Here is a 12,708-nt window from a genome sequence, read left to right as displayed (position 1 = left end):
CCCCCCTGCTCTCCCGGGCAGAGGCAGTGGGGGATCCGACGAGAAGTGAAAGCACTTCGGGTGGGGGGGGTGTCGTAGCCGCTGTGACAGAACGGACGAGCAGTGAGGGGAGAGAGAGGCGCCGGCTGTCAGATCCTGGCCGAGCGTCTCTCTCTCCTCACCGCTCTGCATTAGTTCTGTGACAGCGGCTCCGCCCTCCCCCGCCGCCGGTTCCTTCACTTCTTCTCGGATCCCCGCTGGGGAGAGCAGCGGGGATCCAGAGAAGCGGCGATCTATCAGTGATCGCTACGCGAGAGAGGAAGTCAGGGTCAATCTAGTAATCTAGTCATTAGAGGCATGGGCAGCAATTAAAACTGGACAAAGTTCCCAAATATTCCCTATTCTGTTAAAAACTAAAACAAAAAGTTTTGTCTATTACACGTTAAAGTACATGCATAATGACAAAAACAAGGCAGAAAAATGGACAGGAGGTTTAGACTGATGGTTGGCCATCATTGTTCAATGTCAGTAATGCTTTCTCCAACAGACATACAGATCCTCTGTTCAGTGTATGCTGGGAAATCTGTGATACCACATGATGCCTTCAGCTCCTAGCAGAAATCAAAGTACTTTGCAGAGTATCTTACCTGAGCTTAAATGAATGCAGACTTGTGGAACTCTCTGAATTGTCATCCTGGAAACAGGCCTCGTCATATGTGAACTGGTTGTAGGGCAGGTAGAGGGGTGTAGATTTGACAGAAGGAGATTGTGAGGCCTCCGTCTGAGATGTGGAAGGCCCAGGCTGCAACTTCCCATCTGTCGGTTCTGGCAGTTTGGACAGGATCCGATCAATGGTTTTAAAATAGGGCCAGTCAGGGGGAATAGCTTCACCATCCGTCATACACTTCAGCTTCCTAAATCAGACACAATGATAAAGAAGTGACATTAAAAAGAATCAGTATTTGCAGATTTACAAACTCTTCAGGGTTGTGATGTTGTTTCCCATCTCTCCATGTTTATCTGCAACACCAGCATGTTCTGCATTGTAAGGTACAGTAGTCTGAAACATAATTCCATACTTCTGTAGAAAACCTGTATTTCACCACGTTTGTACTCTGTCAATATCTGTGCAGAGTTATTTAGGCATTTTGCCCAATTTGTGGCTCACTTGGGTATGATATTCAAGTCTGGAACTTCATCAAATTCACAATGAATGTTAGAAAATACCTCTTCTTTCATTGAGTGTGAGATTTTATAGGACCACATAGATCTGAGTGAATTAAATCCGAGGGCTGTTAGAATGTTATGTTGCTACTTTTGGGAAAAGATTTCCCGGTCATTTTTCCCTTAATGCAACTGGTAGACTTCTTGATTTGATTTATTGGGTCCATTTTTATGCTGCTGGCATGCTGATCTTCACATAGCTTCTTTATAGCTTACAGGTTCCTTTGTCCAAGATGCAATGATACAGCTACTACCCCTGACAATGGGTTACTTTCAGGAACAGAAGCATACAGTATATCTTTCATAGGTACTTGACAGGGTAAGACTTAAGCATATTCTTGACATAGCTTGCTACAGCCCTATCCCATTATAAATACCCGTACCCAATAATAGACCACACCAAGTTGCATATAAAATGGCTGTAGTAGCCGTTTATTTAAATATATTAACTTTATAACAAATTGAATATAAAACATTCAACCATAACAGTTTAAATACAATTTATTCCTATCAATGTGAAGCTGAGGTCTGTGAAGACACCTTTGGTCTCCTACCGTAGAGCTCTGCATACGACTTAACCAACTGGCCCCTAGCCGCAAATCAACGACTCAGGGGCAACATCGTACATAAAACTCAGAGAATTCCTACCCTCCGTCATTTTACCTCACTCCTGCGGGACCTGCAAGCTCCCGGGACTGCGTACCTCGGACGCACCCAACTGGAGTCATGACCAGCCCGACATAAGTCGCCACAACAGACGACACCACCCAGCACCACACATAACGTGAACCCCAACAACCAATGAGACAAGGGAGGGAGGGTGGGAACTGATCTCACCGTGTGGCAACCCTGAACTGCTGGCTGACCCTCCGCCCCTTCTCAAACCACCAGGGAGACTCCTCCTGACCCCACTTAATTGGCCAAACCAAGGTAAGAGACCACCCCTTGTACACCCCCCTTTTCCTAACCCTTTCTATCGTGATGCCCTGTCTGCCCTGTCATGTGTCCTTTCGCCTATTCTTTTCTGTCTTTTGCTCCAGGACCTTCTGTATCTCTCTGGTGACTGTTTGGGATAGAAGACAATGTAGATAACCTTCCCCTGCTCCTTCTGAGATCATAACATGTCCATTAGCTCTTGTAATTTTTTCATCTTGCTTTGATCAACCTGAGTGAAGAATTTTTTATCATTGGTCATGTGACTTGTAAATCCATAGTCAATGCACCAGATGAAAAATGATAAGGCACCCTCTTAGGAGAGTATCTAAAACATTTTCTACCACTCCCAGCTCACTCCTGTGATGGACTACAATCTCATGTTTAGTTTAGTAATTTATATTGAGATTGTAGTCCATCACGGGAGTGAGCTTGGAGCGGTGACTACTTTACAACACACACAGGGACCATGGGGAACAAAAGTAGCCCCCCTCCAGAAGGAAGGACAGTGTCAGCACCCATTCAGAGATGATTTGAGCATCCACAGCCAAGTGATACACAAATACGATACATTTTTGTTAGTAGCTAGGGTACTTGAATGCATTTTAAGATTTAAAGTGACATTAAAATCACCCCCCATGGTGCTTTCTCCCGTTACCCTAAGGAGAACTATGGGGAAAAACACTGACCCCATAGTTCTCCTTTAAGTGATGCCTCTTGATCCAAACATCTTCTTTCTTCCTCTTGTTTCCAGCAATCCCTCCAGCACTGGTGCCGGTCTCTAATCCAGCGCAGACTGCGGTCTCTTCCTGACTCACGGAGTCTGTCCAACGTGCACATTCATGGCCGCGTGCATTGACTTACAGTGAGTCTCTCCCCCTCTCCAAGCCAGTGATCTCCACTGCACATGCACCCGCACACATTCTCCTGCATAGCCGCTCAAGAAGCTGGATTCTGCAGATAGGAGTGAGAGGCAAAGACAGAGGTACATTTTAACCTATTTCGTCACTTTTTAGAATTTTTTTTTTTGCATATATCTAGTTCTTGCTAGCAGTAGATGTATGTAAAAGAATTGAGACTTTAATGTCACTTTAACTCCTGAGTTTAGTGTCACTATAGGCAGTCTCGGTTTACTCATCGGTATGTGAATTTGGTCTGGGCTCTCATATACTCTTCAGTGTACTCTCTCTTATCAGCTGTATCTTCATTTTACACTTCTAGCTAGTACTGGTAGTTGTGGTTTGTCAGATTAGCAACTGAAAATGTTGATAAAGCATTGTTATTAGCCATCATATATACTTCACAACCCTTTTCCTTTTCAGAGACTATGCATCTATGCAGCTATGACAGCATTCTAATAGTGGCGCATACTAGCCCCCTTTGGGATGGAGGGGCAACTTGTAGTCACTGTGTTACTAGTGCAATATGTAACTTCCCTCCAGTCAGTGGCGGATCCAGGAGGGGCAATGGGGCAATTGCCCCCCCCCCCCTAAGAAAATTCCCACCAGGAAAGCTGCGAGTGCAGCGCTCAAGGCTCAGCATTCACACAGAGCAGAGTGGAGAACGGACATTCTCCGCTCTGCTCCCCGCTCTCCATCCTGAACTACCTTGCCATGGTCCCGGGTCCCCCAGAAGAGCGGCGGACCCCCAAAGTCACGGCGGGGAGGGAGGTCGGCCAGCGGGGAGAGAGGCAGCTGGAGGTGCGGGCAGACCAAGGAGGGGGGGCAGCGGGGGGGGAGGACGGACCTGCAGGCATATTACAAGTGATCTCGGTGGCATTGCTGGGATCCCTTGTACAAAACGAGTGGCGGCTTCCCCGCACTACATTTAGCCTTGCTTGCCCAAAGCAGGGCTAAATGTAGAGAAAAACTACCCGCCCGGTGGCTGTGCCGCCCCTCTACTACTTGTCGCCTGAGGCCTCGGTGGCCTTGTGGGAGATTCGACTCTGGCAATGCTTCATGGGATTTGTAGTTTCACCACAGCTGGAGTGCCAAGTTTGCCCACCCCTGCCCTAAGGGGACTATTTTGGGGGGAAAAAATAATGAGCTTGAAATAGCAGATGGAGTGGATTCTGTAGATAGCATGTGCATGTGGTTGAGAAATGGGCAAGTTTGCCTTAAATCAGAACAGAATCCCACAATTCCTTATGGAAGCTACTTGATAGATGAACTGTATTTTACTTCATCTTATATTAGAGAAGAACTCCATTAAGCTTCATCTAAAAGAAATTCAGGACATAAGTGTATTGTGTTGATTACACTTACCTCCATACTGTCCTTCTTCAGGTACACGTATCTAAAAACTATGATGCAAGTACAAGCGTATTACTAGGCAGCTACCATTGTTCCATTATCTGAATAGAGTTAGTCCATGCAATGGTGGTCCCATAGAGATCTATTGCATTAGGCAAGAGGATGCGTCTCCTCAGCCTCTGCACATTGCACATGAGGATTGCAGGTTGTAACTTTGTAGCAAGCCAAAAGCTAAGGTTAGGTTCACACCTTTGGCGACACCTCACGGCACGGCAATCGTGCACGATGCCGCGCGGTCAGGAGTCGCCAAAGTGTGAACCGATCGCGCTGTGGGTGCCATTATTTTCTAATGAGCTGAGCTTTGGGTGACGGGAGGACGCTAGTTTGTGTCCTCCCGTTACCCTTAGGAGAACTATGGGGAAAAGCCCTGACCCCATAGTTCTCCTTTAAGTCAGCTAAATACATTCTAGGTGTGTAAAAAAGATATTCAAAATCTTTTCTTTAGAAAGCAGCCACATCCTGAGTAGAAATGCCTGTCCCCTGGCAGCATGCTGTAGTTAAAGGAGAAGTATGAGGTGAGTGAAAATCACTCATGCTCATAGTTCGAGCTGACGTGTGACAATGAACCTTTCACACGTCGGCTCAATAGATCGGGAAGTGAGTGAACACATACCGTCGCTCGCTCACTTCTCGATCATGTCCCTGCAGAGAGAGGCGACTGTCAGTCACGGCTCCCCGCAGGGATTCCCCTCTGCGATCCTCCAGCGCTGACTGTAGGAAGGGACGGGGAGGGGGAGGGCACAGCTGGCTCTGTCTCTAGATAGGCAGAGCCAGCTGTCACTCACGCAACTGGGTGGATCTCGCCAGTAATGTCGGGATCCGTCCCGGCTGCGGCGGTCTCAGTATACTGAGCTTTGGGTCACGGGTGGAGGTTAGTTTATGTCCTCCCCTGACCCTTAAGAGAACTATGCGGGAAAAACACTTAAAGTGATATTAAAAGGCAACATTTTTTTTCCCTCCCCCCCCATGTAAATGTTAGCACTTACCTTGAATGATGTCTCTTTTTCCGATCTTCCTCTTCTTTCCCCATGTTTTCATCTGTCCCTCCAGCGATGTGACGTCACTCCGATCCAGCGCTGACTGCTCTGTCTCTCCGATCCTGCGGTGTCTGCAGGCGGGTGCACGCGTCCATAGACTTACCTTGCGTCTCTGCTCGTATCCCGGCCGAGAATCGAAACTGCGCATGCGCCCGCCCCTGATTCTCGGCGCGGGATCGAGCGGCGATAACGAGGTAAGTTTAAAATGATTTTAAGCGGGTTTTTTTTTTTTTTACACTTCTTGCCTATATCTACTGCATGCTAGCAGTAGATATAAGCAAAAAAACCCGGAGGGTTTAGAACCCCTTTAACCCATAGTTCTCTTTTAAGGACCCTATTTCTCTGTGTTGAGTCAGCAGCCTCTCTGAAGATGGCAGACTCACACCCTGCCTACAACTTTGCAGTCACCAAAGCTCATATTCCCTGCTGATTGGAGAGCTCTAGCTCTGACTCCATAGGGGGAGCTCACTGCTTTCACACAGAGAGGAAGGGTCTATTACCTATTACCTTCTCTACAGCATGCTGGCACGGCACTGGCTTTTCTACTTAGGAAGTGGCTGATTTATAAAGAAAATTAAAGCTTCATAGCTAAATGCAAAAGCAAATATGCAAAATGTTGCATCGTAACAATCCTTAAATGTGGTGGCTGCATTCAGTTTTTTGCCTTTTTTACCTGGTGATCCGGCCAGTAAGTTTGTTATTTTTCAACTTCCTTTAACAGGCCAAACTGTCCAGGAAAAGTGGCAGATAGAGGGTTAAAGGAGAACTATGGGGTTAGGGCTTTTCCCCATAGTTCTCCTTAGGGTAACGGGAGGACACAAACTAGCGTCCTCCCGTCACCTTAGGCTCAGTATACCGCCAGCAGTAGCTTGCGGTATACTGAGATGCCGCAAGCTGCTGCTCGCGGTATACTAAGATGCCGCAGCTGAAGCGGATCCAGACAATTATGCCGGGATCCGCCCAGCTGCGTGACTGACAGCTGGCTCTGCCTATCTAGAGGCAGAGCCAGCTGTACCCGCCCCCTTCCCCGTCCGATCCGCCAGTCAGCGCTGGCAATCCAGCCCCTGTATGTGTTCGCTCACCTCCCGATCACCTCCCGATCAGCTGAGCTGACCTGTGACAGTCTCATTGTCACAGGTCGGCTAGAACTATGAGGTGAGTGAAAAGCACTTTTAGACGTGATAACACTGACAGGGGTGCTTGCAATGATTGGCTTTTATTCATTTATGTTAAATATTTATTCCAAAAGGAAAAAATAATTCTGTTGCTGTAACTGCTTAAAAAGTGTTAGTCGGAGTTCAGATGTAATTTGTTAGTCAAGTCCATATAAACCTGCTCGTCCATCTAACACCACCCTCCACACAGGGTGACAATGCTGCTGTCCCAGGGTGGCTCCTGCTATGCATCTCATATTCTATGCCCCTATTGGGGCGGCACATAATCTCCTTCTAAAAGTGCTACTTGCCTGGCTGTCTCTGACTTCTATACATCATTGACCTAGAGTACATCAGTGACCTAGTATACATCAGTGACCCAGAGTCCTAGACCTAGACATCAGAACCTAGAACATGATACAAAGAAACAATACATCTAAAAAGACATAGCCCCCGCTCTTGAGCGACTGTGGCGGAAAACTCGGCTTCTGCAAGACTTCACCCTGTACAAAGCGGCCCTCCTAAAATATAACTCCTTCCTACGTGCTGCCAAACAGACGTATTTTGCCACTTTCATTAACACGCTATCATCCAAACCTTGCCAACTCTTTTCTACTTTTGACTCTCTACTATGTCCCCCACCGCCTCCACCCACTAACTCACTCACTGCCCAGGGCATTGCCATTCATTTCAAAAACAAAATAGATACAATTCGGGATCAGATCGCCACTGTGCAGTCACCTTCCCCTATTCATGTACCAGACCCTCCATCACACTTGTTACTCTCCTCTTTTGACCCGGTCACCACAGAGGAGGTTACAAAGCTTCTCTCTGACACCCACCTCACCACTTGCCCCCTTTACCCTGTTCCCTCAAAACTACTTCATTCACCCTCAAGCTCTATCCTACACTCTCTTAGGCTGGGTTCACACTTGGGCGTTCGTAATATGCGCGTTTGACGAGCGTTTCGGGCCGCGTGTTTTTACCGCGATTTGCGGTCAACGAAACGCGCAACAAACACGCGTTTACGAGGGCTATCCAGCTGTATCCTAAAGGATACGCGCAGAAAATACACCCCAAAGAAGCTCCTGTACTTCTTTGGGCATAGGGCGTTTTTCAGCGCGTTCCTACGCGCTGAAATACGCCCAGGTGGAAACCATGCCCATAGGAAATAATCCCTACGCTGGCTTCCAATGGCCCAAAGGATGAAATTCTAAATATTAACAATCACTTACAAAGCCATCCACAACTCCGCCCCCGGCTATATCTCAAACTGTGTCTCAAAGTATCACCCTAACTGTCGGCTCCGCTCATCCCAAGACCTCCTGCTTTCCAGCTCCCTTGTCAATTCCTCCCATGCTCACCTCCAGGACTTCTCTAGAGTCTCTCCCATCCTCTGGAACTCTTTACCTCAACCTGTCCAACTGTCTCCCACTTTGACTGCCTTTAGGCGTTCCCATAAGACTCATCTCTTTAGGGAAGCCTATCCCACCTCAACCTAACCACTCAACCATCATGTTCTCAAACAATTCATCTCCACACAGCTACCTCCTCATGTATCACTTGCCCCTCCCTTTTAGATTGTAAGCCCTCAGGGGCAGGGCCCTCCTTACCATCTTGTCTTGCATTGTAACTGTAATGTCTTCCTCATATTGTAAAGCGCTGCGCAAACTGTTGGCGCTATATAAATCCTGTATAATAGTAATAACAATAATAATAATCATGTTTCCAGTCGGAGTGAAGTCTGTATCTATGTTACAGGTTAGTGGATCTGAAAGTAAAGGCAGCAGGATCAGCATGACAGCCAGGCAATGAGCATTTTCAGATGGAGAAGTAAACAATGTCAGCTTCCCTTGCTAACCTCAGTACAGGCTTACTTTAATCAGCATTCAGTGCACTTAGCCTTTAACCACCTCCCGTCCGCCGAACGTTGAAAGACGGCCTGGATGCGGGTGGGCTTCTTTAGACATCCTTCATGCCCGCGCGCCCCCAGACGCACACGAGCGGGAATACGCCTGGATTTTCAAAGGCCAGCAAAGGCCGTTTACATACAAGCGGTCCGGCGTCCGATCGCTTGTATGATGCAAGTGAGGGTGCGCCCCCCCTCCTTACCCCTCGTCGCCACCACTGTCCCCGCCGTCCCAGCGATCCCGGCCATCCATCCCGGGCGATGTGGCTCTGTGCACTGAGAACGGAGGGAGATCAGTCTGCGATCTCCCTCCGCTCTCCTCCCGGTCTCTGAATGAAGGAAGTGATGTATATTACATCACTTCCGCATTCCTCTGTCACTCTCCGGTACAGAAACCGGAGAGAAGCTGATGAAGTAGATCTGTGCTTCATCAGCTTCTCAGGGGGTCCCTAGGTGACATTAGGGGTCTTGGAGACCTCTGATGTCTCCATAAAGGGGACTGTAACTGTAATTTGTTATCACATAGGGCACTTCTTAGCACCCTATGTGATAACAATAAAGTTAAGTATAAAAAAAAAGTTTTTAAAAAAAATTCTCACAAAATAAATACAAATTTACACACACAAAAAACAAACAAAACAGACACATTTTTTTTTAAAAGTCCCCCACCCCCACATAGATGCGCAAAAATGCGTTAGATGCGCCTACAAGCAACAACGACAATTGCTCCAATTATGCTGCACGTGTTACATATTGCCGCGAAAGTCGCAATGAAAGCAATACTTCTTGGGCCATTAGTCACTGATAACACTAAACTGATGAGCGATAAAATCTTTTAAAGCGTCGCCTATGGCCAATTTTGGCTATGGTGTTTTTTTGCGATTTCGCGGGCGCGCACAATTTTAAGGATTGACATGTTTGGTGTCTATTTAGCCGACGTGACCCTTTTATATTTTACTAAAAAATTGGGTAAAAATAAATGTTTCATAAAATAATAAAGGGAAACCCATTTAAAAAAAAATATCCTGTACTTTTTTGTTATATAGTAAAACATAAAACCCCCGTGGTGATTAAATACCACTAAAAGAAAGCTCTATCCCCCAAAAAAGGGTATAAAATTCATATCAGTACAGCGCTGCATGACAGAATAAATGTCAGTCAAAGTACCGCAGCGCTGAATACTGATAAATGGCCTGGATGGGAAGGGGGGTGTAAACACCGTGGTCAGCAAGTGGTTAAAGAACTCCAGAGAAATAAAAAACAGTGGGGCTACCTGCGCACTGAAATGGGTTCAGTGCTCATTCTGTCTAGGGGGCTCAAATACAGCAGATCTACTCACCTGATTCTCGGTGTCACTGGCTCTCTCTGGGCTGCTGGACCGGTCCCCGCAGCCTCTTCTTCCCTGGGCTCCAGCAGGCTGAGGAGCGCTGACTTCATCATGTGTTATGCAGGTCCATTGACTTGCATTAGCCATGAGGACACCAAGGCACATTGTATTCCAATGGTGAAGTGGAGGGGGAGAGAGGTGAGCGCTGACGGAGTTCTTCTTTAAATTACCCTGCTGCTAGACAGGGCCGGCTTTACTCTCTCTGCTGCCCCAATTCCAGGTTCCTCAATGTGCCCCCCCTGTATGCAGGCTGCATACAAGTGATCTCGGGGACATCGCCAAGATCATTTGTACAAAACAAGCGGAGGCGTCCCCGCTGTACATTTAGCTCTGCTTGCCCAAAACAAGACTAAATGTAGAAAACAAGTACCCGCCCGGCGCCCGAAACTGCATGCCCCAGGTGTCGGGAGATAGGAATTCCACAGCCCTGCTGCCCCTCTACTCCCTGCTGCCCCTAGGCCGGGCCCCGGTTGGCCTTGTGGGAAATCTGGCCCTGCTGCTAGAGTATAAAATAAATGTCTGAAAGGAGCAGAAAGAAGATACAAAGAAAATCAGTATATTGAGTAAAAGTTACAGAACAACATGTGTGAGCTAAGAAGCTGAAGTTATCTGAAGGTGGAATTGCTCTACAATGTGCAGCATCAGATAGAGAGGATTCTGTTTTTACTTACGTGCCATATGTGTTTTATTTCACCTAGAGCTAAGTTCCGGGCACATTTAAAAACACACGCTAACTAAAGCAAGCATGTTTCTTTCAAAATGTTATACATAGCAGCCACTGAGAGCGACTGGAGGCTTTGCTGCATGTATATCAGGGGTAGCCAAACTCCGGCCCTCCAGCTGTGGTGGAACTACAAATCCCATGAGGCATTGCAAGATTCTCACAGCCACAGACATGACTCCCAGAGAGAGAGAGATGCATCATGGGATTTGTAGTTTCACCACAGCTGGAGAGCCGGAGTATGGCTACCCCTGATGTATATATACGGACAGGGAACATGCTGAAGAGAGGAGGAAGCAGAGTGAGCACAGCTGATGATCAGTCTGTTACTGCTCCTTCATTGTCCAATCAGCAGGCTGTGGGTGAGCAGGTGACACCAGCGTATGCCTTCACTCTCATCAAGAAAGTGATGTCATCCTCCTGGCTGTGCTGCCTGTGAACCACAAAATTGGCGCCGCGCTTTTGCTCGATATGCGCCTGGCAAATGCGAGGTTAATAATTAAAAATATAGAAAAGACGCGGCTTACCTGTACTGAAAAGTCATGTTGGTGATTTTGATTTTGATCTCCTCCCCGTGGCGCTGCTCCCCGGTCATTTCGAACAGCTTGTTGGCCATGCGCTCGTAAACTTTGGCGTTGCGCTTAGTTTGCTTCAGCTCCTCGAAGAATTCTTCCCAGACCAACATGAGGCCCCTCATCTCGGCGTCCGTCCAGTTGCGGGCCCTCCTGTGCTTCTCGCTCTGCGAGGAGAGCAAGTAAGCTGGCACCTCGGCGGCAGCCATTGCCCACTGTGGCAGCTGAGAAGGGATTTAAAAGAGCTGCCAACACAGGGCACCTTTTAAGTAGAGATTCCCCCCCACCACCACCCCCTCGTGAAGGCAGCCCTATGCTTCAGGCGGTGCTGAAGCCTTTGAATGACAACAGAGCATATGAAACCCTTTTGCAACAGCTTGAAGTCTGAGAGCATAAAATGGGGCCTACATCTGACAGGCTGGAATTTAGTTAAAAGCTTTTAAACAGGAAAACGTCATATTGATGTCACGTTCCCATAGCAACAGAGCAACTGCATAAGCTACAACAACAAAAACCTTTTAACTGAAAGCCAAATAATCAGGACAAAGTTGACAGGCCTTCAATATTAAAGCTTTTAAACACTTAAAAAAAAAAAGGGTTCGGCAATGAAAGCTCTGCACAGTCTTTGGGGTCAGAAGCTTTTAAGTTCTTTATTGCAGTTTTTTTTCCAAAGCAAGCAGAGAGAGAGAGAGAGAGGAAGTGAGACCAAACACACAAAGAAAGCTCTCCAGTCAGAATGTTAATTAAAGTCTGTGTTGCAGGAATATGCAGTGTAGCTAAATGTATCCTGGGTTCTATCAGTATTACATGCACTATAAGCACTATCATGTCAGGTAAATGGACGGGCTTGATTGCAACAATGCTAGGATAATAACTGCAAGCAGGGAAACCAACTGCAACCTTGAGGATTATTTCACTTAAAACCGCTATTTCAGCATCTAGTAAACCAAGTGTACCATGGTCTTAATTGTGGGCCTGCCATAAGGAGGACTTGCCCTGCAAAGCCCACACTGATTGGTACTGAGTGCCCTAGAGGAATTAAGAGATTGTCCTGAGGTGAGAGAAAAACTGCACTGAGGAGCCATGTGGACATAAAGGCACTGCCCTAAAAGAGCTCTGATCGGAGAGAAACACTGCCCTGATAAGCTGAGAGAGACACCGCCCTAAGCAACCATGAAGAGGTAGAGTCTATGCTTGGGAACCCTGTAAACATAAAGACACTAACCTGGGGAACCCTGGAAACATAAAGACACTAACCTAGGGAACCCTGGGCAGTTAGAGACTCCACTCTGAGGAGCCCTGGAGACATGAAACACTGTCCTGATAAGCCTGAGAGAGATACTGCCCTAGGGAACCATGAAGAGGTAGAGAGTCTATGCTGGGGAACCCTGGAAATATAAAGACACTAACCTGGGGAACACTGGAGACATAAAGACACTAACCTAGGGAACCCTGGGCAGTTAGAGACTCCACTCCGAGG

At 47.2% G+C, this 12,708-nt stretch overlaps 1 protein-coding gene across 1 annotated transcript in view; it reads right to left on the bottom strand.

Moving 5' to 3' along the window:
• The window catches only part of MSANTD1 (Myb/SANT DNA binding domain containing 1), a 19,000-nt gene extending 7,363 nt beyond the window's left edge, over positions 1–11,637 (bottom strand). Inside the window, exons 1-2 of the mRNA XM_018554976.1 lie at positions 11,184–11,637; positions 627–893 (exon numbers count right to left, since the gene is read on the bottom strand). Of these exons, the coding sequence (XP_018410478.1) occupies positions 627–893; positions 11,184–11,437 (521 nt within the window). The 5' untranslated portion in view covers positions 11,438–11,637. The remainder of the gene's footprint in view (positions 1–626; positions 894–11,183) is intronic.
• Between the last annotated feature and the right edge of the window lie 1,071 nt (positions 11,638–12,708).

The sequence above is a fragment of the Nanorana parkeri genome, unplaced genomic scaffold (genome assembly GCF_000935625.1).
Source record: "Nanorana parkeri isolate BGI_ZX_2015 unplaced genomic scaffold, ASM93562v1 scaffold180, whole genome shotgun sequence".
In the NCBI taxonomy this organism is placed as follows: domain Eukaryota; kingdom Metazoa; phylum Chordata; class Amphibia; order Anura; family Dicroglossidae; genus Nanorana; species Nanorana parkeri.
This window is presented reverse-complemented; position numbering and strand designations above follow the sequence as displayed.